Here is a 25,264-nt window from a genome sequence, read left to right on the forward strand (position 1 = left end):
CCCGGCCAGAGCACCAATACACTGTCAGCCACACGGCTGGGTACATGGGGAGCTTCTTGCCTTTTGCTAAGTCTGAGGTCTTCTGCCAGTGTTCAGTATGTGTTCTGTAGGAGTTGTTCCACATGTACATGTATTTCTGATGTATTTCTGGGGAGGAAGTTGATCTCCACTTCTTACTCCTCTGCCATCTTGAAGGTCTCTCTCTACTATATTTTTAGCACTTGTTATCATTGGTGGATTTGTTTTTTGTTTTGGTTGCTCTCTTCTTTCTTTGTCTTCTTTTTATTACTTTTTCATTTCTTTATTTTTAATAATATTTTTTTATTTTTTATTTTAATAACTTTTTAATTTTATTTTTTCTTTCTTTCTTTCTTTCTTCTTTCTTTCTTTTTTTCTTCCTTTCTTCCTTCCTTCCTTCCTTCCTTCCTTTCTTTCTTTCTTTCTTCTTTCTTTCTTTCTTTCTTTCTTTCTTTCTTTCTTTCTTTCTTTCATCCCTCCCTTTTCTTCTGAGCCATGTGGCTGAAAGTGTCTTCGTGCTCCAGCCAAGTGTCAGGCCTGAGCCTCTGGGGTGGGAGAGCCGAGTTCAGGATACTGGTCCACCAGAGACCTCCTGGCCCCACGTATAATCAAACAGTGGAATCTCTCCCAGAGATCTCCATCTCAACACTAAGACCCAACTCCACTCAATGACCAGCAAGCTACAGTGCTGGACACCCTATGCCAAACAACTAGCAAGACAGGAACACAACCCCACCCATTAGCAGAGAGGCTGCCTAAAATCATACTAAGTTCACAGACACCCCAAAACACACACCAGACACAATCCTCCCCACCAGAAAGACAAGATCCAGCCTCATCCACCAGAACACAGGCACCAGTCCCCTCCACCAGGAAGCCTACACAACCCACTGAATCAACCTAAGCCACTGGGGGCAGACACCAAAAACAACAGGAACTACTAACCTGCAGCCTGCAAAAGGGAGATCCCAAAAACAGTAAGTTAAGCAAAATGTGATGACAGAGAAACACACAGCAGATGAAGGAGCAAGGTGAAAACCTGCTAAAAACCCACCAGACCAAACAAAAGAAGAGGAAATACTCGTCTATTTGAAAAAGAATTCAGAGTAATGATAGTAAAGATGATCCAAAATCTTGGAAATAGAATGGAGGAAATACAAGAAAAATTGAACAAGGAACTAGAACTAAAGAGCAAACGAACAATGATGAACAACACAATAAATGAAATTTAAAATTCTCTAGAAGGAATCAGTAGCAGAATAACTGAGGCAGAAGAAGGGATAAGTGACCTGGAAGATAAAATAGTGGAAATAACAACTGCAGAGCAGAATAAAGAAAAAAGAATGAAAAGAACTGAGGACAGTCTCAGAGACCTCTGGGACAACATTAAATGCACCAACATTCGAATTATAGGGGTCCCAGAAGAAGAAGAGGAAAAGAAGGGGACTGAGAAAATATTTGAGGAGATTATAGTTGAAAACTTCCTTAATATGGGAAAGGAAATAGTCAACCAAGTCCAGGAAGCACGGAGAGTCCCATACAGGATAAATCCAAGGAGAAACACACCAAGACACATATTAATCAAACAATCAAAATTAAATACCAAGAAAAATATTAAAAGCAGAAAGGGAAAAGCAACAAATAACATTACAAGGGAATCCCCATAAGGTTAACAGCTGATCTTTCAGCAGAAACTCTGCAAGCCAGAAGGGAGTGGCAGGACATATTTAAAGTGATGAAAGGGAAAAAACCTACAACCAAGATTACTCTACCCAGCAAAGATCTCATTCAGATTCAAAAGAGAAATTAAAACCTTTACAGACAAGCAAAAGCTAAGAGAATTCAGCACCACCAAACCAGCTTTCCAACAAATGCTAAAGGAACTTCTCTAGGCAGGAAACACAAGAGAAGGAAAAGACCTACAATAACAAACTCCAAAACAATTAAGAAAATGATAACAGGAACATACATATCAATAACTACCTGAAATGTAAATGTATTAAATGCTCCAACCAAAAGACATAGAATCCCTGAATGGATTCAAAAACAAGACCCATATATATGCTGTCTACAAGATACCCACTTCAGACCTAGGGACACATACAGACTGAAAGTGAGGGGATGGAAAAAGATATTCCATGCAAATGGAAATCAAAAGAAAGCTGGAGTAGCTATACTCATATCAGACAAAATAGACTTTAAAATAAAGACTATTACAAGAGACAAAGAAGGACACTACATAATGATCAAGGGATCGATCCAAGAAGAAGATATAACAATTGTAAATATTTATGCACCCAACATAGGAGCACCTCAATACATAAGGCAAATGCTAACAGCCATAAAAGGGGAAATCAACAGTAACACAATCAGAGTAGGGGACTTTAACACCCCACTTTCACCAATGGACAGATCATCCAAAATGAAAATAAATAAGGAAACACAAGCTTTAAATGATACATTAAACAAGATGGACTTAATTGATATTTATAGGGCATTCCATCCAAAAACAACAGAATACACTTTCTTCTCAAGTGCTCATGGAACATTCTCCAGGATAGATCATATCTTGGGTCGCAAATCAAACCTTGGTAAATTTAAGAAAATTGAAATAGTATGAAGTATCTTTTCCGACCCCAACACTATGAGACTAGATATCAGTTATGGGAAAAAATCTGTAAAAAATACAAACACGTAGAGGCTAAACAGAACACTACTAAATAACCAAGAGATCACTGAAGAAATCAAAGAGGAAATCAAAAAATACCTAGAAACAAATGACAATGAAAACACGATGACCCAAAACCTATGGGATGCAGCAAAAGCAGTTCTAAGAAGGATGTTTATAGCAATACAATCCTACCTCAAGAAACAAGAAACATCTCAAATATACAACTAAAACAATTAACGAAAGAGGAACAAAAAACCTCAAAGTTAGCAGAAGGAAAGAAATCATAAAGATCAGGTCAGAAATAAATGAAAAAGAAATGAAAGAAACAATAGCAAAGATCAATAAAACTAACAGCTGGCACTTTGAGAATATTAGCCAGACTCATCAAGAAAAAAGGGAGAAGACTCAAATCAATAGAATTAGAAATGAAAAAGGTGAAGTAACAACTGACACTGCAAAAATACAAAGGATCATGAGTGATTACTACAAGCGACTATATGCCAATAAAATGGACGACCTGGAAGAAATGGACAAATTCTTAGAAAAGCACAACCATCTAAGACTGAACCAGGAAGAAATAGAGAATATAAACAGACCAATCACAAGCACTGAAATTGAAACTGTGATTAAAAATATTCCAACAAACAAAAGCCCAGGACCAGTTGGATTCACAGGCAAATTCTAGCAAACATTTAGAGAAGAGCTAACACCTATCCTTCTCAAACTCTTCCAAAATTTAACGGAGGGAGGAACACTCCCAAACTCATTCTACAAGGCCACCATCACCCTGCTATCAAACCCAGACGAAGATGTTGCAAAGAAAAAGACTACCCAATATCACTGATGAACATAGATGCAAAAATCCTCAAGAAAATATTAGCAAACAGAATCCAACAGCACATTAAAATGATCATACACCATGATCAAGTGGGGTTTATCCCAGGAATGCAAGTATTCTTCAATATATGCAAATCAATCAATGTGATACACATTAACAAATTGAAGGAGAAAAACCATATGATCATCTCAATAGATGCAGAAAAAGCTTTCAACAAAATTCAACACCCATTTATGATAAAAACCCTTCAGAAACTAGGCATAGAGGGAACTTACCTCAGCATAATAAAGGCCATATATGACAAACCCACAGCCAACATCATTCTCAATGGTGAAAAACTGAAACCATTTCCTCTAAGATCAGGAACAAGACAAGGTTGTCCACTCTCACCACTATTATTCAACATAGTTTTGGAAGTTTTAGCCACAGCAATCAGAGAAGGAATAGAAATAAAAGGAATTGAAATCGGAAAAGAAGAGGTGAAACTGTCACTGTTTGCAGATGACATGATACTATACATAGAGAATCCTAAAGAGGCTACTAGAAAACTACTAGAGCTAATCAATGAATTTGGTAAAGTAGCAGGATGCAAAATTAATGCACAGAAATCTCTTGCGTTCCTATACACTAATGATGAAAAATCTAAAAGAGAAATTAAGGAAACACTCCCATTTCCTATTGCAACAAAAAGAATAAAATACCTAGGAATAAACCTACCTAAGGAGACATAAGACCTGTATGCAGGTCTCAGGGTGTACCAATGGTGCACCCTGAGAAAACTCAGGATAAATAGGCATAGGACACTGGCCCCAGATAGCTGAGGTGCATACTGAAGGAATGATTTCAGTGAGCCCAGACTCTTGCATCTTCCCACACATGGAAAAGCACTAATATTGAGCTGCATGAGCTCTTTCTATATTTTGGAGATTAATCCCTTGTCGGTTGCTTCGTTTGCAAATATTTTCTCCCATTCTAAGTGTTGTCTTTTCATTTTGTACGGTATATGATATCACTTATATGTGGAATCTAAAAAAGGGGTACAAATGAACTTATCTACAAAACAGAAATAGAGTTACAGATGTAGAAAACAAACTTATGGTTACCATGGGGTGAGGGATGATGGAGGGAGAAATTGAAAGATTGGGATTGACATATACACACTACTATCTATAAAATATTAATAGGTAACTAATAAAGACCTACTGTATAGCTCAGGGAACTCTACTCAATACTCTGTAATGACCTATACAGGAAAAGAATCTAAAAAAGAGTGGATATATGTATATGGATAACTGATTCACTTTGCTGTACTACACCTGAAAGTAACACAGCATTGTAAATCAACTATATTCCAATAAAAAATTTTTAAAAAGAAAGAAAAGCACTAAATTCCTTAATTTGAGATATCTAGTTTTCTTTAATTTTTAACAGTAATCTTTTGATGTTCTGAATACCTAGTCTTTGTTGCAAAAACTCCTATATATCCTGGCTCTCCCCCTCACCTCTTCGGAGCGGTCTCTCAGGTAACTCTGAGTCCCAGGCTTAAGTCCTCAGTTTTGTCCGCTGAATAAAACATATCACTCAAATTTTAGGTTGTGCATTTTTCTTCAGTCGACAGTGGTTAGAGACCCCTTGCAAATGATGACAAGATCTACCTTCCCAATGAGATTCCAGTTCAGACTTTTAATCTAATCTATTTTTAAAAACCATATCCTCCAGGCTGACTGTTCAGGACCTAGTAACTGCAATTGCTCAATATTTCTACATAACAATGTTTTCCCCAATTGCTTCATTATTCTTATATCCTTTTTCCTACCTTTCATGATAACTTGGAATAATCTTTGTAGCTACAATAGGGCCTTCCTGTTCAATCTCCTAATAATCTCTATTCATCTTAAAAAGCTCTAACTGATATGAGCCCTGAGTCCTTTAAAAATTTCCATTAAGAAAGCATTTTACCATACAATGGAATATTACTCAGCCATAAAAAGAAATGAAATTGAGTCATTTGTTGAGACGTGGATGGATCTAGAGACTGTCATACAGAGTGAAGTAAGTCAGAAAGAGGAAAACAAATATCGTATATTAACGCATGTATGTGGAACCTAGAAAAATGGTACAGATGAACCGGTTTGCAGGGCAGAAGTTGAGACACAGATGTAGAGAACAAATGTATGGACACCAAGGCGGGAAAACCGCGGTGGGGTGGGGATGGTAGTGTGCTGAATTGGGCGATTGGGTTTGACATGTATACACTGATGTGTATAAAGTTGATGACTGATTAAAAAATAATAATAATAAATAATATCTTAAAATCAGCTGTTCTTTTTCCTGTTTAAAAGCTGTTAAGTTTGATGTTTCAAAAGCGTTTACCCACAACTGTTTCCTAACTTGACCATCGTAGTTAAAAAAAAAAAAAGAAAGAAAGAAAGCATTTTACAATGTTTACAAAGCACTTCCAATCTCTCACCATATCCTGTGACCAGAGGCCAGATGGATAATCTTATTTGGATTATGAAGGTCATCTGAGGGGGTGTCTACAACATAGGACAAAATACCTGAGTCAGGTTTCATGTGTTGATGTCTCTGATCAGTTGCAGATTTTAATCAGAATTGTCCTTTCATTCTCATTTAGTAGTTCTCCATCCACCCACTCTATTAGATTCAGGCAATATTGGGGAGCCTTATGGTTAGAAGACTAATTCTTGGGTCTTTGGTTCTTTTTGTCATGAAGCTGAGCTCCCAATAATTCGTTCATGAGGATGGACTAAATTAAATGGAATTAAAAAGGCTCAATTCATCAATCTGACACAGTTGCAAACATGGGCATGTTCCATGAAGGATATCATGGTTCAAACATAAGCCTTTTGCCTTTGATCCTCAAATCCCTTGAGCATTTAGTATTTGTGCCATCCATCCACCCCTCTCCCTTTTCCTGGACCTCTGGTACCTTGGATCTCCAGTCTCTTGTCTGAGCTGCCCAAGGCTTCAATGCCCCTTGACTTCTGCCAGATCTGCCAGACTCATAAATCAAACCCACAATTCAGGTCACTCTCATCTTTTTTCTTCCAGCTAACCCATCCCCTAGAATTTATGGAAAGATCTAAAGAGTATATTTTTTTAAATGTCTATTTACAAATGTTAATGGAAACAGGGCCCTGGCACGTCCTGCCCAGTCTCAAAACTGACACAACAAACTCTTCCCAACCTCTCCTAAAATCTCTCAATTAGAGCCCTTCATAGGAGGGGTAGAATCCTGTGTTATCTCTCCCCAGGCCTCCTCATTTGAGGACCCTTGATTTATAGCACCAACATGGACTATTATCAAACTCTTCCTCCGTGCCCAAACCATAGATCAAAAAAGTCTAAATTGTAGAGAGAGTGTAAACTTGATAAGGAAAGCATGCATACTTCACCTCTCCTTTATTATTGTTGTGTTTACAATGGTTGTAACTGTCCCTGACCAGAAAGCCTTCAGACCCTCCTTCTAAACAAAAGCATTCCTTACCCAAGATAAGGGTATAATGAAAAACCAAGCTCTTTAGCCTCATTCAGATTCTTGCTTGATTAAGATTGGAAAGAGACAAATTTTAAATGATCTTCTACCTCTTAAGGTTGATTTCCAGCAAAGTTAACCCAGTTCTCCCTCAGCATTCCCTTTTAATTGCCCAAGAGTAGCAACTATAGCAAAGCATAAATATACTTAATATACAAAACAAGCAACTTAAGTAAGACCCCTCCCCCAAAAAAGGATTTTTCTCCACACAAATAGGTGATTTTAAGAAGCAGTAAAATTTCATTTGAGATCCATTGGTAAAATTATGATTATAACTTAAGGAAAGAGGACTTCTCAATATTACTTATGTATGTAAAGGATAATATTTGAACATAAGGGTGTAGAAAGAAAATGGGAAAGAGGGGTTAATAGCTCCAAATGAGTGTTAACAGTATGGAGAAAATTTAGTTAGTTTCTCTAAATGAGTTCTAGTTTTCTAGCCTTAGACAAATTGCTCCTCAAGTACTAAGATATCTTCCGTGTGAGAACACTGAACCCTTGTTGGTGATATTTGAAAATTTGAAAATTCATGGAGGATCTAAGACATAAAGAGACTAGATGGGTATCAGTATCAGAGGTAATTTTCATACCATCTGAGCTGACCAAAACAATAAACAGACTCTCTCAGGAAGTAGTGAGTGTCCCAGAGTTTGCAATCTACATACCAGGATTTGAATTATATGAGCTGTTTTTCTTGCTGACTCTTAGTAACTTACAATGTCCATGAAGACTTCAAACAACCTCTCTCTCAGCTATTGCTCAATTCCCTGTTATACAGTAGGGAATTTATCATTATTGTTGTTGTTGTTTTGTAACAACATTTACAACATTTTCTGTGTTTCAAATTATTGTCTTCATTCTGTTTAGTGCCTGAACTGCTACTTTCTCCTCTTTCTCTTTGCTCTAAACTGGTAAATATTAACTTCCTTTGTACAGATATGTCCTAAAAAAAGGTGCACCTGGTGAATCCATGCCAGCTGGACCTCCTTGCATTGAGTGACATACCCTTCCTTCCCCCTCTTTCCTGATAGTTCAGTTCAATGGCATCAACTCCTCTTCCGATGGTTTGAGATACATGTAAAACAGGCTACTTACATTTATTCCTCGGGTGAAATAATACATTATCAGGGAAATAACAGGATTTGATTTAAGAAAACACATCTTAGTCTTCATTGCCCTTGTCAAAAAGTTGGGCTTTATCTAGTGATAGTTTGGGTTTAGCTAACGAGTGTCATTAGAAATTGGATAGGCATAAGATTCTCCATCCCCGTCATCCACCCTGCTGATTGTCTTAATAATTGATTAATTTTTCCACCTTTAAAATGTCTTTCTTTTACTCTTCTTTGTTGTGCTTATATTTGTTTTCTACCCTCTACGGTCATCTGAATCGCCTACTTTGCAACTAAGGCATTTCCCAATTTATCACCTAATAAATTCTACTCATCTTGCATGTCCTTTAGTGACCTAGACTGTGTGTACAGTGTGTCTTTCACAAGCCCTTAGATTTGGAGAATATTTTATATTTTACAAATTTCTTCCACTCTATTCCTGCACACAAAGACAAGAGACCAAATTTGAAGACACTGGACAAGGATTATGGATCCCACTCTGAGCTGCCTTAGAGTATAAGTAAGGAGTCCATCTAAAGAACAACTTTCTGATTTTGTTTGTAACAGCTCTAGACTATATATCATAAAGTTACTATCATCAAATATTTCTCCAGCTCCAGCTAAGTTCAGGGCCTTGCCCAAAAGTTTCTGAGAAAGTAGATTATAAGAGGAAATTTACTTCCTGATGTCATTGGATTATTGTTATAAGATGAACCCATTTATATGGGCAAACTGAAGAGATCAACAAAAATAACACCAAATGTCATACATCACACAGATGGGAAAATTCTACATGTTATGTTTGGGACTCATCTTTTAGGCTCCTTACATGTATGTTTTGGGCCTTTTGTGTGTCTCAGACATTACCTTCCATTCTATTTTCTTTATTCATAGCCACTGGGATGACTCCCTGTGGATCTTTGGTTTCAAAATTGACCTTTGTGAAGCTGCCTCAATCATCATACAGATTATTTTGCCCCCTCTCTTTATCAAAGTCCATTATGGCAATCTCACATCTGGGATTATGAAGATAAGATAAAAAATACAGAGCTTTTGCTCTTCAAGAATGGAATTTCTCAGGACAAGTCTGACGTGTACCCTAGTTATTAAATAGATAGCAAAAGAAACAGAAAAATGGCCGGCAACATTTCATTCTAAAAGACACTGGTAGAAAGAATGGCTTAAGTTGTCTTAATTCTTTAAAAAACGTTTTCCTGAGTGTGATTATTGTCTTAATGCCTTTTAAAATACTTTCCAGTATATAAAGATACCAGAGAGAGTTATAAGGAGATGTGTATTAGGATTTGACTGAAAAAGGCCAAGAAGGGAATATGCTAGTTTGAATCATAAGAAATTTTCTTTTTTTTTTTTTTTAATTTTTATTTTATTTATTTATGGCTGTGTTGGGTCTTCGTTTCTGTGCGAGGGCTTTCTCTAGTTGCGGCAAGCGGGGGCCACTCTTCATCGCGGTGCGCGGGCCTCTCACTGTCGTGGCCTCTCTTGTTGCGGAGCACAGGCTCCAGACGCGCAGGCTCAGTAGTTGTGGCGCACGGGCCCAGTCGCTCCGCGGCATGTGGGATCTTCCCAGACCAGGGCTTGAACCCGTGTCCCCTGCATTGGCAGGCAGACTCCCAACCACTGCACCACCAGGGAAGCCCAAGAAATGTTCATTTTTGTAGATCAAAAATAATTGATAATGTGCAATTGAATATCTGAGGAATGAGAGGAGTGGCCCTTACAGGAGGACAGATGCCACAACGTTCGAATTCCAGCAAAATTCCTGGTGGGGGCTAACTTAAAGTATAGTAATTTAATTAGACAGAAAGGTTCATGAACTGGGCATTAAATAGGAATGGTACCCACCCATGAGAAAAATAAAGGAAGCTCCAGATGCTCACAAAGGAAAAAAATAGAAAACACATGGAAAGATATGTTTTTTATTAAATGATTATAAGCACAGTAATGATGCCATCAAACAAGACAAAAGTCTATTACTTTGTGTGGATAATCTGATGTTTGTGCTTGAGATATAGAAATCAATGTTCCTTTTTATTTTTCTTCCATCTTTCAAATAAGGAAAAAAAACAGCCATCTGTAAAGGGAAAGAGAAACCCAAGATTAGGGCATAATAAACAGAAACCAGTAGTTTGCCTCAGGGGAGCAGGATGTGTGGGGAGTTTTGGTGGACCAGGACTTTCCATTTTTTGTTCATACATTGTTTTCTACCTCAAGCATGTGTTTTTGTTTGTTTGTTTGTTCATTTGTTTGTTTTTGCCACACAGCTTATGGGATCTCAGTTCCCCAACCAGGGATTGAACCCAGGCCACAGCAATGAAAGCCCAGAATCCTAACCAATAGGCCACCAGGGAACTCCCGAGTTATTTTTACAATAAAAGAAAAATGAAGATTGTAAAATTTCCTTCTGAATTAAATGGGAAAACCTGCAACAGTGAGAGAGAGAGAAGAGAGAAAGAGAATGAGAGTTTAACTCTTTTTTATTTAAATAAGGAAATCAAACCTTATTTCAAAACAACACCAAAAGCTTAAATGAAGTAAACTCCTCAGTGTGATACTGCAAAAAAAATGTTCACATGATGCATTTGCAACCACCCCTCACCCAACTCATGATCCATGAGCTGTCAACATGTCAGCAGCTGGCAACGAAAATCCAGGCTTGTAAAAGTGGTCTGTTCTCCTTAGTTCATGCTGAGACCTGGAAAGAGATAAGATAAGATCTGAGATCTCCCTGTGGAATGTAGCACAAAGAATGTGAAAGTTATGCTAGAAAGACTCTTTGGTGTCTGTCTTTTCAGACAATGGGAAATAATCAAATTGAAAAAATAACTAAACATTTACAAGGACAAATAGATTTTACAAATGCCTAGATTCTCAAAATAAACTCATGCTTTTGTATGCTATGCACATTATGTCCCAGAGCACTCAGAGACTGGAAGTAAACCACACATTGATTTTTTTTTTTTAAGTGGGAGAAGGAAGGATTTATTACTTGCAGCAAGTAAGGAGAACACAGAGGATCTTTCCCAAAACAGTCTTTACACATTGATTTTGAGGAATCTTTGAGAAGAAGAGATGCTTAATAAGAGATGTTGAGACAAGCAAATGCCATTCCATTTTCAAGTTTCTGCAAATCATAGAATGGGTTGTTCGAAAGACCTTTTGTGGACCCCTAGAAAAAGAACATGGGGCCACTTAGGCCAAGTCATGTCAAATAATTTAACTTTTAATTTTTGCCAGATTAGTTGATCAATGAAATTCAGTAGGAAATGAATCTGGATTTCAGCAGGACAATTGAAAAGGACTCTCATAATAGCTTACGAAGAGAATGTGGAAATATAGACCAAATTCAATGACAATTGCCAAGACATGTCTCATTTCCAATGATAGCACCTCACTTCATCCAATAATAATAAACACTTGACCCCAAATTCAAGCTGAGACCCTGGATAAAAGATGGGCTAGAGGGGCAGTTGGACAGACTGCCCCTCTGTCTGTGGGGCAGATCCACCGGGTAGTCTTTTCTGCAGATACTCAAAGCACCTGGAGTTTGCTAAGGAGGAAGCACGATGGCTAACTTGGACTCAAATTAAAGAGCCATATATCTCAAGTTGATGTTAAATCTGAACTTGAAGAACTCCTTCTTGCATACGATGACAATAAAGATATAGGTATGACTGGAGGAGGAATATGACCTTAGGAACAGGCATGCAAAGACAGGAACAGAGAATATCAACACAGGGACCAGGAAGCCATTTGAGGAGTGATGGGAATGACCCCTACAGGAAGACACATGCCACTATACTAAAAAGGGACTTAGTCATTCAGATCCCAGCAAATTTCCTGGTGAGGCTGAGATATCTAACTTAAAGAATAGTGCTTAATTATATCATCAGGCAAACATGACCTTGGGGGAAATATGAGCTATAACTCAGAAAAGGAGTATGACCATTTCACATCCTGGGCTGGTTAAAAAGCAGCTAGATCTTGAGTTAGGCTCTAATGATGTAACTTTCAAAAGAATATTGAATAATTGGAAAGTGCTTTGAGGAGAGCAGCTATCCTGAGGGTAGAACCAGAATTCGAATCACATAATGAAGAACATCAGTCCTGAGTGGTGGGTTCAGACCACCACAATAAGGCAAATATTGCTATACAGCGAGCCACACAAATTTTTGGTTTCCCAGGGCACATAAAAGTTATGCTTACGCTATACTGTAGTCTATTAAGTGTACAATAGCATTATGTCTAAAAATGTAAATATCTTAATTTAAAAATATTTTATTACTAAAAAATGCTAACCATGATCTGCCTTCAGCAAGTCATGATCTTTTTGCTGGTGGAGGCTCTTGCCTTGATACTGATGGCTGCTGGCTGATCAGAATGGTGGTTGCTTGATGCTTGGGGTGGCAGTAGCAATTTCTCAAAATAAAACAACAGGACTTCCCTGGTGGCACAGAGGTTAAGAATCTACCTGTCAATGCAGGGGACACGGGTTCGAGCCCTGGTCCGGGAAGATCCCACATGCTGCGGAGCAACTAAGCCCGTGCACCACAACTACTGAGCCTGTGCTCTAGAGCCTGTGCACTGCAACAAAGAGAAGCCACCGCAATGAGAGGCATGCGCACGGCAATGAAGAGTAGCCCCTACTTGCCGCAGCTAGAGAAAGCCCACACGCAACAACAAAGACCCAATACATATACTCCAATAAAGATGCTAGAAAAAAAAAAAAAGACCCAATGCAGTCAAAAATAAATTAACTTATTTATTTATAATAAAATAAAGCAACAATGATCTTTGCCATATCAATTGACTCTTTCTTTCATGAACGATTTCTCTATAGCATGCAATGCTATTTACAGAATTTTACCCACCACAGCACTTCTTTCAAAATTGGAGTCAATCCTCTCAAAGCCTGTTGCTACTTTATCAACTAAGTGTATGTAATATTCTAAATCCTTTGTTGTCATTTCAACAATATTCACAGCATCTTCATTAGGAAGAGTTTCCATCTCAAGAAACCACTTTCTTTGCTCATCAACTCCACATCTGTTAAAGTTTTATCATGACATTGTAGCAATTCAGTCCAATCTTCAGGCTCCACTTCTAATTTTAGTTCTCTTGCTATTTCCACCACATCTTCAGTTACTTCCTCCAACGAAGTCTTGAACCCCACAGTCATCCATGAATGTTGGAATCAACTTCTTCCAAACTCCTGTTAATGTTGATATTTTGACCTCTTCCCATGAATCACAAATGCTCTTAATGGCATCCAGAATGGGGAATCCTTTCCAGATGGTTTTCAGTTTACTTTGCCCAGATCCATCAGAGGCATCACTATCTATGTCAACTATAGCCTTGCAAAATATATTTCTTTTTTTTTTTAACATCTTTATTGGAGTATAATTGCTTCACAATGGTGTCTTAGCTTCTGCTGTATAACAAAGTGAATCAGCTATACATACACATATATCCCCATATCTCCTCCCTTTTGTGTCTCCCTCCCACCCTCCCTATCCCACCCCTCCAGGTGGACACAAAGCACCGAGCTGATCTCCCTGTGCCATGCGGCTGCTTCCCACTAGCTATCTATTTTACACAAAATATAATTCTTAAATAATCAGACTTGAAAGTCAGAATGAATCCTTGATCCATGGGCTGCAGAATGGATGTTATGTTAACAGGCATGAAAACAACATTAATCTTGTACATCTCTATCAGAGCTCTTGGCTGACCAGGTGCGTTGCCAATGAGCAGTAACATTTTGAAAGGAATCTTTTTTCCTGAGCAGTAAGTCTCAATAGTGGGCTTAAAATATTCAGTAAACCATGTTGTAAACAGATGTGCTGTCATCCGGGCTTTGTTGTTACATTTATAGATAACAGACAGAGTAGATTTAGCATAATTCTTAAGGGGCCTGGATTCTCAGAATGGTAAATGATCACTGACTTCAATTTGAAGTCACCAGCTACACTAGCCCCTAAAAAGAGAGTCACCCTGTCCTCTAAAGCTTTGAAGCCAAGCATTGATTTCTCTCTAGTCATGAAAGTCCTAGCTCGCATCTTCTTCCAATAGAAGACTGCTTCAACTACAGTGAAAATCTGTTGTTAAGTGTAGCCACCTTCGTTAATTATTTTAGCTAGATCTTCTGGATAAAGATCTTGCTGCAAGTCCTACATCAGCCCTTGCTGCTTCACCTTGTACTTTTATGTTATGGAAATGGCTTCTTTCCTTAAACCTTATGAAGGAACCTCTGAGAGCTTCACCTCTCTCAGCCTTCACAGAACTGAAGAGATTTAGGGCCTTGCTCTGGATTAGGCTTCGGCTTAAGGGAATATTGTGGCTGGTTTGATCTTCTATCCAGACCACTAAAACTTTCTCCATAACAGCAATGTCTGTTTCACTTTCTTATCATTCATGTGTTCACTGGAGTAGCATTTTTCATTTCCTTCAAGAACTTTTCCTTTGCATTCACAACTTGGCTAACTTTTTGGTCCAAGAGGCCTAGCTTTTGGCCTCTCTCGGCTTTTGACTTGCCTTCCTCACTAAGCTTAATCATCTCTAGCTTTTGATTCAAAGTGAGAAACTTAGAGCCTCTCCATTTCCCTTGAACACTTACAGGTCATTTTAGGGTTATTAATTGGCATATCAATATTGTCGTGTCTCAGGGAATAGGGAGGCCCAAGAAGAAGGAGAGAGCTAGGGGAACAGTCACTTGGTAGGACAGTCAGAGGACACACATCTTTTTTGTTTTTTAATTGAAGCTGATTTACAATGTTGTATTAGTTACTGGTATACAGCAAAGTTATTCCGATACATATATTTTTTCTTTTTCATTATGGTTTATTACAGGATATTGAATACAGCTCCCTGTGCTATACAGTAGAACCTTGTTGTTTATCTATTTTATAATTAGTAGTTTGTATCTGCTAATCCCCAAATCCTAATTTATCCCTCCCTGCCTTTCCCCTTTGCTAACCATATGTTTGTTTTCTATGTCTGTGAGTCTGTTTCTGTTTTGTTAATAAGTTCATTTGTATCATATTTTAGATTCCACATATAAGTGATATCACATGATATTTGTCTTTCTCTTTCTGACTTACTTCACTTGGTATGATAATCTTAGGTCCATCCATGTTGCTGCAAAAAACATTGTTTCATCCTTTTTTATGGCTGAGTAGTATTCCATTGTGTGTGTGTGTGTGTGTGTGTGTGTGTGTGTGTGTGTGTATCTCACATCTTTATCCATTCATCAGAACACACACGTTTTAAGTTCACCATCTTATATGGGAGTGGTTCATGGTGCCCTAAAACAATTACAATAGTATCAAAAATCACTGATCACAGATCACCACAACAAATATAATAATAATGAAAAAGTCTGAAACATTGCAAGAATTACAAAACGTGACACAGAGACACAAAGTGAGCAAATGCTGTTGGAAAAATGGTACCAACAGACTTGGTTGCCGCAGGGTTGCCACAAACCTTCAGTTTATTAAAAAAATGCAATATCTGGGAAGCACAACAAAGTGAAGTGCAATAAAACAAGGCACGCCTATATTTTTCTCAAAACTTCCCTGTATTTTTAAAATTGCTCCCCTACCCAGGACATAAATGTAAACAAAGATTTAGTTATAAGCATGTTCAGGCTCGGCAGAACAATGTTTATAATTGGAGGTTCGGATGTTTTATGAGCAAGTTCTAGCAAACCTAAAAGCAACTAATAAATGCTTTGATATTTAAACTGTTGCCAAGCATAGGAGGAGGTACAAGGCTTCCAACACACCTTTTACACTTGACATGTTTAAAACATGCAGTTTGTGTGATAGCAAGCGACCAGTGAAAAACACTTGCCTGTACAACAGAGAAATCCGTAACTGGAAAGATAAAAATAAGATTGACTTAGGTGGGTCAAAAAAAAAATAAAATCTGAAATTTCAAGGATGTCAAGGATTCGGGTATTAATAAGCAAATTATTTAAGGAGATGTGATTCCTTAAACTTAAACTGTAAGGAACATTATTGAAAATTCTGTTCAGGACTGAGGTAAGACGCATTCCACTACCCAAAGTCTCATCCTTCCTCCAGCTGAGGAATCTCCATGGAAGATGTGGGAGAGAGAATTTAAACAGGGTATCCATCAAAATGTCACTTCTAGAAGACATTCCATCCATGGTAATTCTTTTGCCATATCAAGGTCCCTCTCTCCCTTTTTTCTTCTTCTTAATTTTCTGTTTGGATTTCAGTTGCAAATACTTGAATCCGTTATATTCCTTATGTGGCACATTATCACTTTTGGTCTTTGCAAGTTCCCTCTTATTTATTTTTTTCTTTATGTGCTTACATATCAATTAATTTAATTCCTGTTCTTATGTCCCATTCTCTTTCAATAGGCAGCTGTTTTATTCTGTTTAATGCATATTCCCCAGCAGACAGCCTTCAGACTTCATCTTCACCATCACCTCTCTTGGGTATCCTCCTGCCAGCCCACACTTCAGGCCCACACTACAGATTTGGACTTGCCAGCCTCCATAACCATGTGAGCTAATTCCTTTTAATGAGTGCATATAGATATAGATATAGATATAAATCCCCTATTGGGTCTATTTCTCTGGAGAACCAGCCTAATACAATACCCCATGGAAGGAATCACCACCTGTTACCTACCCACTCTTTATTCTCCTAGTGGTGGACCACTGATTTCCTTTAAAATCTATGTCATGTCACAGTGGACATCATCATATGTGTCCCTTTATGGAGCTGTGTAAGAATTTTGGGGGGTTGATACTTAAATCATTTTGCAGGCCCAGAGCCCCTTCATTAAAGGGGAGGCCAGATCCCCTTCAGGAAGGACTCTGTACCATTGCTACAAGTACACACTATAAATCTTCCTCTAAGCTTTTCCCCTAAGAAAACCAATCCAAAAAATGTTTGGATTCAATAATTACACACTAGAAATAACAAAATTCGGTCAAAAGTTCCCTTAGACTAATTGTTTTTAAAACTGTTTCTTAAAATGTCAAAAACATAGCAATTACCTGCTAAAATTTTCTAAAGAATTTTTAATTTTATTTATATTGGCCATTAGGTGAATTGATCATTAAAACCAATGTTAAGTGACTTAACCCTTAGTTATTCTCCATGGCCAAAACCTCATGTTTACTTTAATCTTTGGCTTCCCTGAACCATTTCTGTCTTTGGCTTTCCAAGTCTCTTCACTGTGGGAAGACTGAGGTCACCCAACTCAAAGAGCTCTTGGTGGTGTAAAGGTTGGAAGCCAGGGAACTGTTTGTCCTTACTCCCTTCCAGCTTAGGCATCTATAATTCTAGACACCAACTACCCTTGCATACCAATGCAGACACAGTGATTTGGAGGGCCCAAGGTCATTGCATTCAAATGGAACCTAAAGGATCTCTACGTAGGGGTATCTTGAAAGGAATGAAAGCACTATTAGTCTGATTCGTTATGCTTAACCAGTCACATTTCTATTAGCAATTGCCAGAAAAAGAATCTCCTTAAAGACTTGGCAGTATCCAAAGAAAGAAAAACTGGAGAAAAGGCTTTGCTGAAGTGAAATGAAATGATAACATCAGGAAATGCAAGCTATAGCATGCACCATGCTTGCTGAAAGGTTATCCTCGGTTAAGAAGGATCTCTTAGAATAAATTCCCTCATCAGCACCTGGAGGGAAAGCGGGACTGGACTTGGAGTAAAGCTAGCAAGCAGGCAGCATTTTTGCTCGGCTGGAGGCAGGCACCGTGGGATGGCTATGTACTTGTAGACAGCAGCAGACGTCAGAGGAGGTGTAAAGAGCACTGCCTCAATGAAATATTGCGTTACTTCTGCTGGACTCAGAGCTGGGGTGGCAGGAAGTCAGCAAGCAGGTGCTGTCTTTGCAGAGACTTGGGGCAGTTGGTCAGAAGCCATTGGAGCCACCACTGGATGATTTGCCAAAGCCTGTCACACAGCAAGCTGGTTGGCAGGAAGGGGATTTGCAGCCACTCTGATTGAAGGAAGAAGTTCACCACAATTTGGTTGGCCAGAAAGCATGGTGTCACAGGAAGCTAGTTTGTAAGGGTCCATTACCGAACAAGGGGGCTGGCCGTTAGCCCCTGGCTGGCAGATGAAGGATATGGAAGGAACTGGTTTGTAGTGAAGTGTCTGGCAAGGGAAGGACACACAGCAAGTAGGATTGCAAGAACTGAACACACAAGGAGACAGCTGGCAGGGAACTGATCGGCAACACTTGAAAATGTAGCGGATCGGTTGGTAATAAGTTGACTTGCAGGGCTGATCTTCACCACTAATGGCTTGACATGAACCTGCTTGGCAGCAAGTTGGCTGGCACAGACGAGCCGCACAGACAGTCGGTGGGCAAGATGTTTCAGGACAGGAAGTTACCTCAGAGCAGGATGGCTGGCAGGACCTAGCGTCACAGCAGGCTGATTGGCCACAAGCTACCTGGCACGATCCAGATGCGTAGACAGGTTGCTGGCAGGAGCTTTGTTGGCAGGAGCTGGCTTCACAGCACTTTGCCTGACCACCGCTGGATTCCGAGCAGGAGGGCTGGCATGAGCTAACCAGACAAGGAGACTGACCAGTGCCAGATTCATAGCAGGCCATGCAGGAGCAAATGGGTTGGCAAGCAAAACACACACAAGAAGTTACTGGAAGGCAGGTAGGTTGGCAAGAAGCAGGTTCACAGCCACTTGGGGCACTGCAGCATGACTGACAGTTTTCTTGGCATGTAACCCGTTGCCACGTTCTGCTGTGACAGGAACTAGGCAAACAGATACCATTTCTGAAGCTGCCACCATTTGAGCATATGGAGATGGTGGGCACAGCTGGAATGGCATTGGCGTTTCCAGGACAACAGCTGTCCACCATGGTGCTGGTGCTAACCTTGCCAGGAAGCTGCAACCTCAGTGTACCTGAGTTTGAAAGACATCTAATACATAGGGGATTTTATAGTCCTTCACTAGGGGTGTTTCATGACAGAGTATCTTTCCTTGTTATTGTTTCCACCCAGTTGCCTACAAACATCTGATTAGCGGGCTTCAGGAGCGTGGGAGATATTGTACCCAGTTTAAGAACCGGTTGGCTGAGCTGGGAGTTTTCGTGGCTGAGTTTGGGTACCTTGCCACTGCTCTTGCTCTGAGCTAAGCTGTCTCTTTTATAGCTTGTTCTCCAGCCTCCCTGAAGCAGAGCTCTCCCCAGGCCAACCTCTCATCAAGAGGCCACAACCCAACCAAAGCAACCCGCTCTTCTGCCAGGAATGCAGTTCCACGCCATTTAGACAAGCAGGAAATGAAGCTGTGACCCAGTTGAGGCAGGATGATATCAGAGATGGCAAACAGAAAACCAGGTAGTGCAACCCAAGGGCCACTTCAGTGTCTCCACCTCTTTCTAGAATCTTCCTGTTTGGCTTTCCTGAATCCCAGCTTTACTAATACCACTAATAATAAAAACAGTAGTAATGGCTTCCATTTATAGTGTTGACTGAAAAGAATGCACAACCTAAAAGTAGAGAGTTATGTTTTATTCGGCGGACATTCTGAGGACTTCAAACCCAGGACACAGCATTTCAGATAATGCTGAGGACTGTTCTGAAGAGCCAAGAGGGGATCCAGGATACATAGGAGTTTTTGCAACAAAAGACCAGGTAATCAGAACACCAAAAGATTACTGTTAATCAAAGAAAACCAGACATCTCAAGTTAATGAAATTAGCGCTTTTCTACGTATGGGAAGATGAAAAGTCTGGGCTCATTGAAATCATTCCTTTGATATGCACCTCAGTTATCTGGGCCCAGTATCCTGTGTTTTTCTCATCCTGAGTCTCCCCAATATGCTCCGTTGTGGGTGACTGCAGCAAGCTGTTTCCATCCTGAGTTTCCTCTAGGCTCACCATCAGGGCAGCTGTAATGTGGTGGTCTGATAGCTGCAACATCCTTTGTTTACTGATATGGCAGGCAATATTTTTCATTCATAATAGCATACTTCCTATGTACCAAGTCCTTGACTACATTTTTCATTGAATCTTTGCAATGATCCTTGTTAGCAGATGTAATTGTCACCATTATGTTAGGGGTAGCAAGACTAACTCAGAGAGAGTAAATCATGTTCCCAGAATTATGCAAGTAATATGGGGTGAAACAAGATTTGAACCTACTTTGGGCTGACCCCAAAACCGCGGAGCTTAATCACCTATTAGACTTCCCGACTTTGGAGGTGGGGAGGAAGACTCTAATACCGTGATGGAAGGCTGACCAGCGTCACTGGTCAGGTGCTCCCAGCACTGTGCAGGTGGTCCAGGTCCCCGCGCTGGGGATCATCTGCCCACTCCGGTGACTGTAATCATCAGCTAGATCAAACCGGTATCAATACACCCAAAGACAATCTTTTAATTTGGAAATTTAAAACTGCAAAATGTTTCATCAAGAAAGATTAAACTCATACTATGGAGTCAACAGACGTGAATTCTATAACTGTATAAAACACAACAACTAGAAGTGATATGAGGACATCTCTGCAAAATGGTTTTTGTGTTAAATCAACCTCATCCAAGAGAAATTCATGAGGGACTTTGCTGATTTTCCCCCTCTTCCTTTGGGCTGGTCCTAGCTCTGCATCATCAGCCAACTTCAGCATCCCACACTGGCCCACATCCTGGCCTGGTTCACACTGGAGATAACATGATGGAATGGAGAGTTCATGGTCTTGGAATGCAGACAGGGCTCACCTTGATTTCTGGCTCTGCTGCAAACTCAGTGTACTGGACATGTTAGCTCATTACCCAAGTGTTCAAAGTACTGACAGTCAATCAACTGCATGGCTATGTCTCATGGTATTTTTATTATTATGGTCTGCCTCACAATTATTGAAAATGCTGGAAATTCTGGAAGCTACTTTTCAAAGTATCCGTTACAAAATGTTATCTCTTTGCTCTTGTTTTAAAAGGAAGAGAAATTTTTCTGATCACGATGCCTGAAAAATCCTCACCCTTGTCATAAAAATGCCTTTCCTCGACCATTGCTTTTCATGTCACGGCATCAATCACTTCTTTTGCCCTCCATCTCAGCACTGTTCATTTTAGCATCTTGCAGACTGCAGGAATCCCTGCACTATGTTTTATTCCCGAAAGTCTACATCCCCAAACTCTCATCTCCCAAGAGGAAATACATTTGGTCTTACCAAATAGATCAATCAAAATGTGAACATGAGCATATTTGAGAAAGCATGTAAATTTCAGTCTGAAAAAGGTGTCAATATCCTATACCCATACTTACCACTTCTATTGTTTCAAAGCAATCCATGTTTACAACCATTTTTCTCTGATTCTGCTCTTGCCTCCCTTCCTCTTAAAGAAGCATCTCAAAAGGTTGGTAAAAGGGTATAAACTTTCAGCTCTAAGATGAATAAGGTCTGAGGATCTAATGGACAGCATGGTGACTATAGTTGATAACACTGTATTGTGTAATAGAAATTTGCTAAAAGAACTTAAGTGTTCTCACCAAAAAAAAAGAGAAAAAGATAAATATGTGAGGTGATGAATGTGTTAATTCACTAGATGGGAGGAATCACTTCATAATAAATATGTATATAAAATCATCACAATGTACACTTTTAATATCTCACTATTTTATTTGTCAATTATCCCTGAATAAAGCTGGAAAAAAAAAACCCTCTCAACAGAAAGAACTTTGGTTTTGCTATGGTTCAAGGCACTAAAGATATCTAGTGTATCACCAAGAGCTTTTGTTATTGCATCAAGAACTATGTTGTTGCATAAAAACACAAGCTTGGAGAGAACTGGGTTTTAGTCATTTGTATGTTACTTACTAGCTGTGACTCTCCTGAATTTTGTGTTGTCATTCCCTTGTGAATAGGTGATAGATGATAGATAGATAGATAGATAGATAGATAGATAGATAGATATAGACATATAGAGATATATATTTTATAATGTATATATTTGTATATATGTATATTATACATGTATGTATACTCATACATATGTGTATATGTGTTGTTTTGAACTTTAAATATATATATGGTTTCTGGGGCTTGTTTATATCAATCAACATTACAGGGATAAGGTTCACTCTCATGGATCTCAATGGATCTCGCTCTCTGGTGGGCAAGCATGCAAGCAAACTTACTGCAATGCAATAATAAACTCAACAATAGACATAAAGGGATTATCAGAGAGGGGCAGTGATGATCTCTGTGGAAGAGGGAATATCTGGGCTGCATTTTAAATGCTACACTTTACGACAATTTTAAACCACCAGAAATCCTATGAGGCAGGGACTCATCTCTCCCCATTATAGGTGAAGAAAAAGAAAGGGGGTTAGAATCAGAAAGTTTGTCACTTGCTAAAGATCACACACAGCTTGCCCCCTAATCTAGGGCTGCTCTTCTTCCTCTTCACCATCCTGTTTGGGCAGACTTTTCTCAGGAGCCACATGTCACAGACTCAGTCCACAATGCTGTCCTCCATTCTGTTCTGTGAGCAGCTCTCCCTTAGAACGCTGGCTCTACCTATCCCTGGAAAGCATTTGACCTAGCCTCTCTGCTTCTCCTCCCTCCTTTCCTTCCATGCCCCCCCTCACCTCAAGAATTCAGTAGACCTCCAAAATCTTTCTTGCCTTTGGTGATTTTAGCAGCTACTAAAAGAAAGACACCTCCGAGACCCAAAGAGTAAAAGGAAAGACAAGCGGTCTTTTGCAAAGACATTATGAACAAAAGCAAAGAACATGAATGCTTTCTCAAAGCATTTTGTCAATGCTACCGCTTGAGACAGACATGAGGAAAAAATGAACCCTAGGTTTCTAAACACCAAGGCCTGACATCCTTGCTGAATGAAGGACTTACCATGTTCTTTCAATATCAATGCAAAAGGCAGGCTCTCTTTTGGAAAAGCTGGGCCATTGTGCCAACCATTCATTATTCCTCCCTTCATTCATTAATTTATGCAGTCATTCACTCAATTTCTCTTTTATTCATCCATTCAACTCAGTCCTCATTGGGTCTGTGTGAGGGATACAAAAAGAATGACTTGCAATTCCTGCCACAAGGAGCCCAAGTTTAGAAGAAAGATACATACATAAGTAATTATGGTACAGTAGAGTACAAGTGCTACAATACATGGATACATACAGGGGCACCCAGGAGAAACACCAGCATGGTTTTGGGGAAGTTAGGGAAGATTTCTCAAGTAATAGGATGGCCAAATTGAATCCTCAAGGAAGAAGGATAAAAAGGGATGGTAAAGGTAGGAAAAGAATCAGCAATGGAAACCAAAGACAAGAGCATGATACATTTTGGGAGCAACAAACGGTTCTATAGCCAGGATGAAAAGTACAAGGGGAGGGCTTCCCTGGTGGCTCAGTGGTTGAGAATCTGCCTGCCAATGCAGGGGACATGGGTTCGAACCCTGGTCTGGGAAGATCCCACATACCACGGAGCAACTAGGCCCGTGAGCCACAACTACTGAGCCTGCGCATCTGGAGCCTGTGCTCCGCAACGAGAGGCCGCGATAGTGAGAGGCCCGCGCACCGCAATGAAGAGTGGCCTCCGCTTGCCGCAACTAGAGAAAGCCCTCGCACAGAAACGAAGACCCAACACAGCCAAAAATAAATAAATAAATAAACAAAGTAAACAATGCATTAAAAAAAAAAATGTACAAGGGGACAGGATGGGACCGTGTTCAGGCTAGAGTGGTTACCAGGCACTCATAAAAGGCCTTGTAGACCATGGTCAGAACTTGGGTTTTATACTGACCCCTGGGAGTTGTAAGCAAGGGAGTAACTTGACCAGGTTTGACCTTTAGAACGTCTCTCTGTCTGTGGAGAAGGGATTGGAGAAGGAGGGCAAGTCTGGAGGTAAGGAGATCATTAAGGATCTGGGGCAATTACCCAAAATCTTCATGGTGACAACCTGAACTGGGCAGTGCCTTGGGATATGAGGCAGAATCTACAGGATTAGTGGTTGAAAGTGGAAGATTAGAAATAGGAAGTGACATCCTTTGAAATGTGGAAAGGCAGTGAGGAAAGAGGACTTTGGGACAGCTATGCAGAATGTGTGGCAGAAGAGGAGTCCCCAAGATCCTGGTCCCCCACCTTTCCAGTTCTTCTTCTCTCCATCCACCTTCTCTTCCTCAGCTAAGCCAGCAATGACATTCCAGATGGAGATGGCCGTCCTCCCAACAAATCCCTCATAGACTCTCTCAGCAGAGAAACTTACATAGCATTATCTGTTATGCTGGAATATCATCTCCTCAAGGAATCCTTCCATGCTAAATGAAATAAACCACTCTTTTAACTATCTAGCCCATTCCTACTTTGTCCTTTTTAATAGCTCTTGTCCCCTTTGACATTATCTAAGCTCCAGAAGGGCAAGGATTTTGTTTATTCACTGACTTGTACCCACAGCAGTGTTTGATACATAAGAGGGTCACAATTCATGGTCACAGTTAATATTTATTGAATGAATGAATGAGGACCTCTGTGAACAGCTAGGAAGGGCAATTCTCTATTAATAATTCCAAGAAATTGCTACTCTCTACTCACCCATCTGAGAGACCACCGCCATGAGCAACAAAAGAATCAGCCACTTTGAATCGCAGCCACTCAGTGCAAACCCATTGGCCTCTTGCCTACTTTGTCCCACTGGCACACTCCTGCTCTGGCTATGACTTTGTCTTGGAGGTTACAGAGCCAGCTTTTGGGAGGCTAATTCCAGCCAGATCTAAAATGACCAAAATAATAGAGTCTGAAACTCAACAAGAGAAGAGTCATATCTCAAATTCTCTCCAAAAGCAAGATACTACTAATCCTGCTGGGTTTTTTAATGATACAGAAAAGAAAAGAAAGAAAGGAAACACAATGAGCTTCCACTATACACTTGCTAGAATGGCTAAAAATAAAAAGACTGACAATATCGAGTGTTAGCAAGGACATGGAGCAACTGGAACTCCCAGACATTGCTGGTGGGAATACAAAATGGTATAGCCAATTTGCAAAAACAGTTTGGTAGTTTCTTAGAGAGTTA

At 39.7% G+C, this 25,264-nt stretch overlaps 1 protein-coding gene and 1 long non-coding RNA gene across 3 annotated transcripts in view; one reads left to right on the forward strand and one right to left on the reverse strand.

Annotated features, from left to right (window-relative positions):
• Positions 1–25,264, forward strand: part of LOC309619297 — a 388,116-nt gene that overhangs the window by 343,676 nt on the left and 19,176 nt on the right. For both annotated transcript variants that reach the window (XR_014238861.1, XR_014238862.1), the window contains exon 10: positions 16,603–16,748. This is a non-coding gene — a long non-coding RNA (uncharacterized lncRNA). The remainder of the gene's footprint in view (positions 1–16,602; positions 16,749–25,264) is intronic.
• On the reverse strand, positions 9,547–22,310 carry LOC309619265 (keratin-associated protein 29-1-like). The gene is given in 2 exon segments (XM_082374333.1): positions 9,547–18,233; positions 18,236–22,310. Coding segments are annotated over 2 exon segments (969 nt in total). The 5' UTR covers positions 19,098–22,310; the 3' UTR covers positions 9,547–18,126.

This window comes from Balaenoptera borealis, assembly GCF_965194805.1.
Source record: "Balaenoptera borealis genome assembly, chromosome: 20".
In the NCBI taxonomy this organism is placed as follows: Eukaryota; Metazoa; Chordata; class Mammalia; order Artiodactyla; family Balaenopteridae; genus Balaenoptera; species Balaenoptera borealis.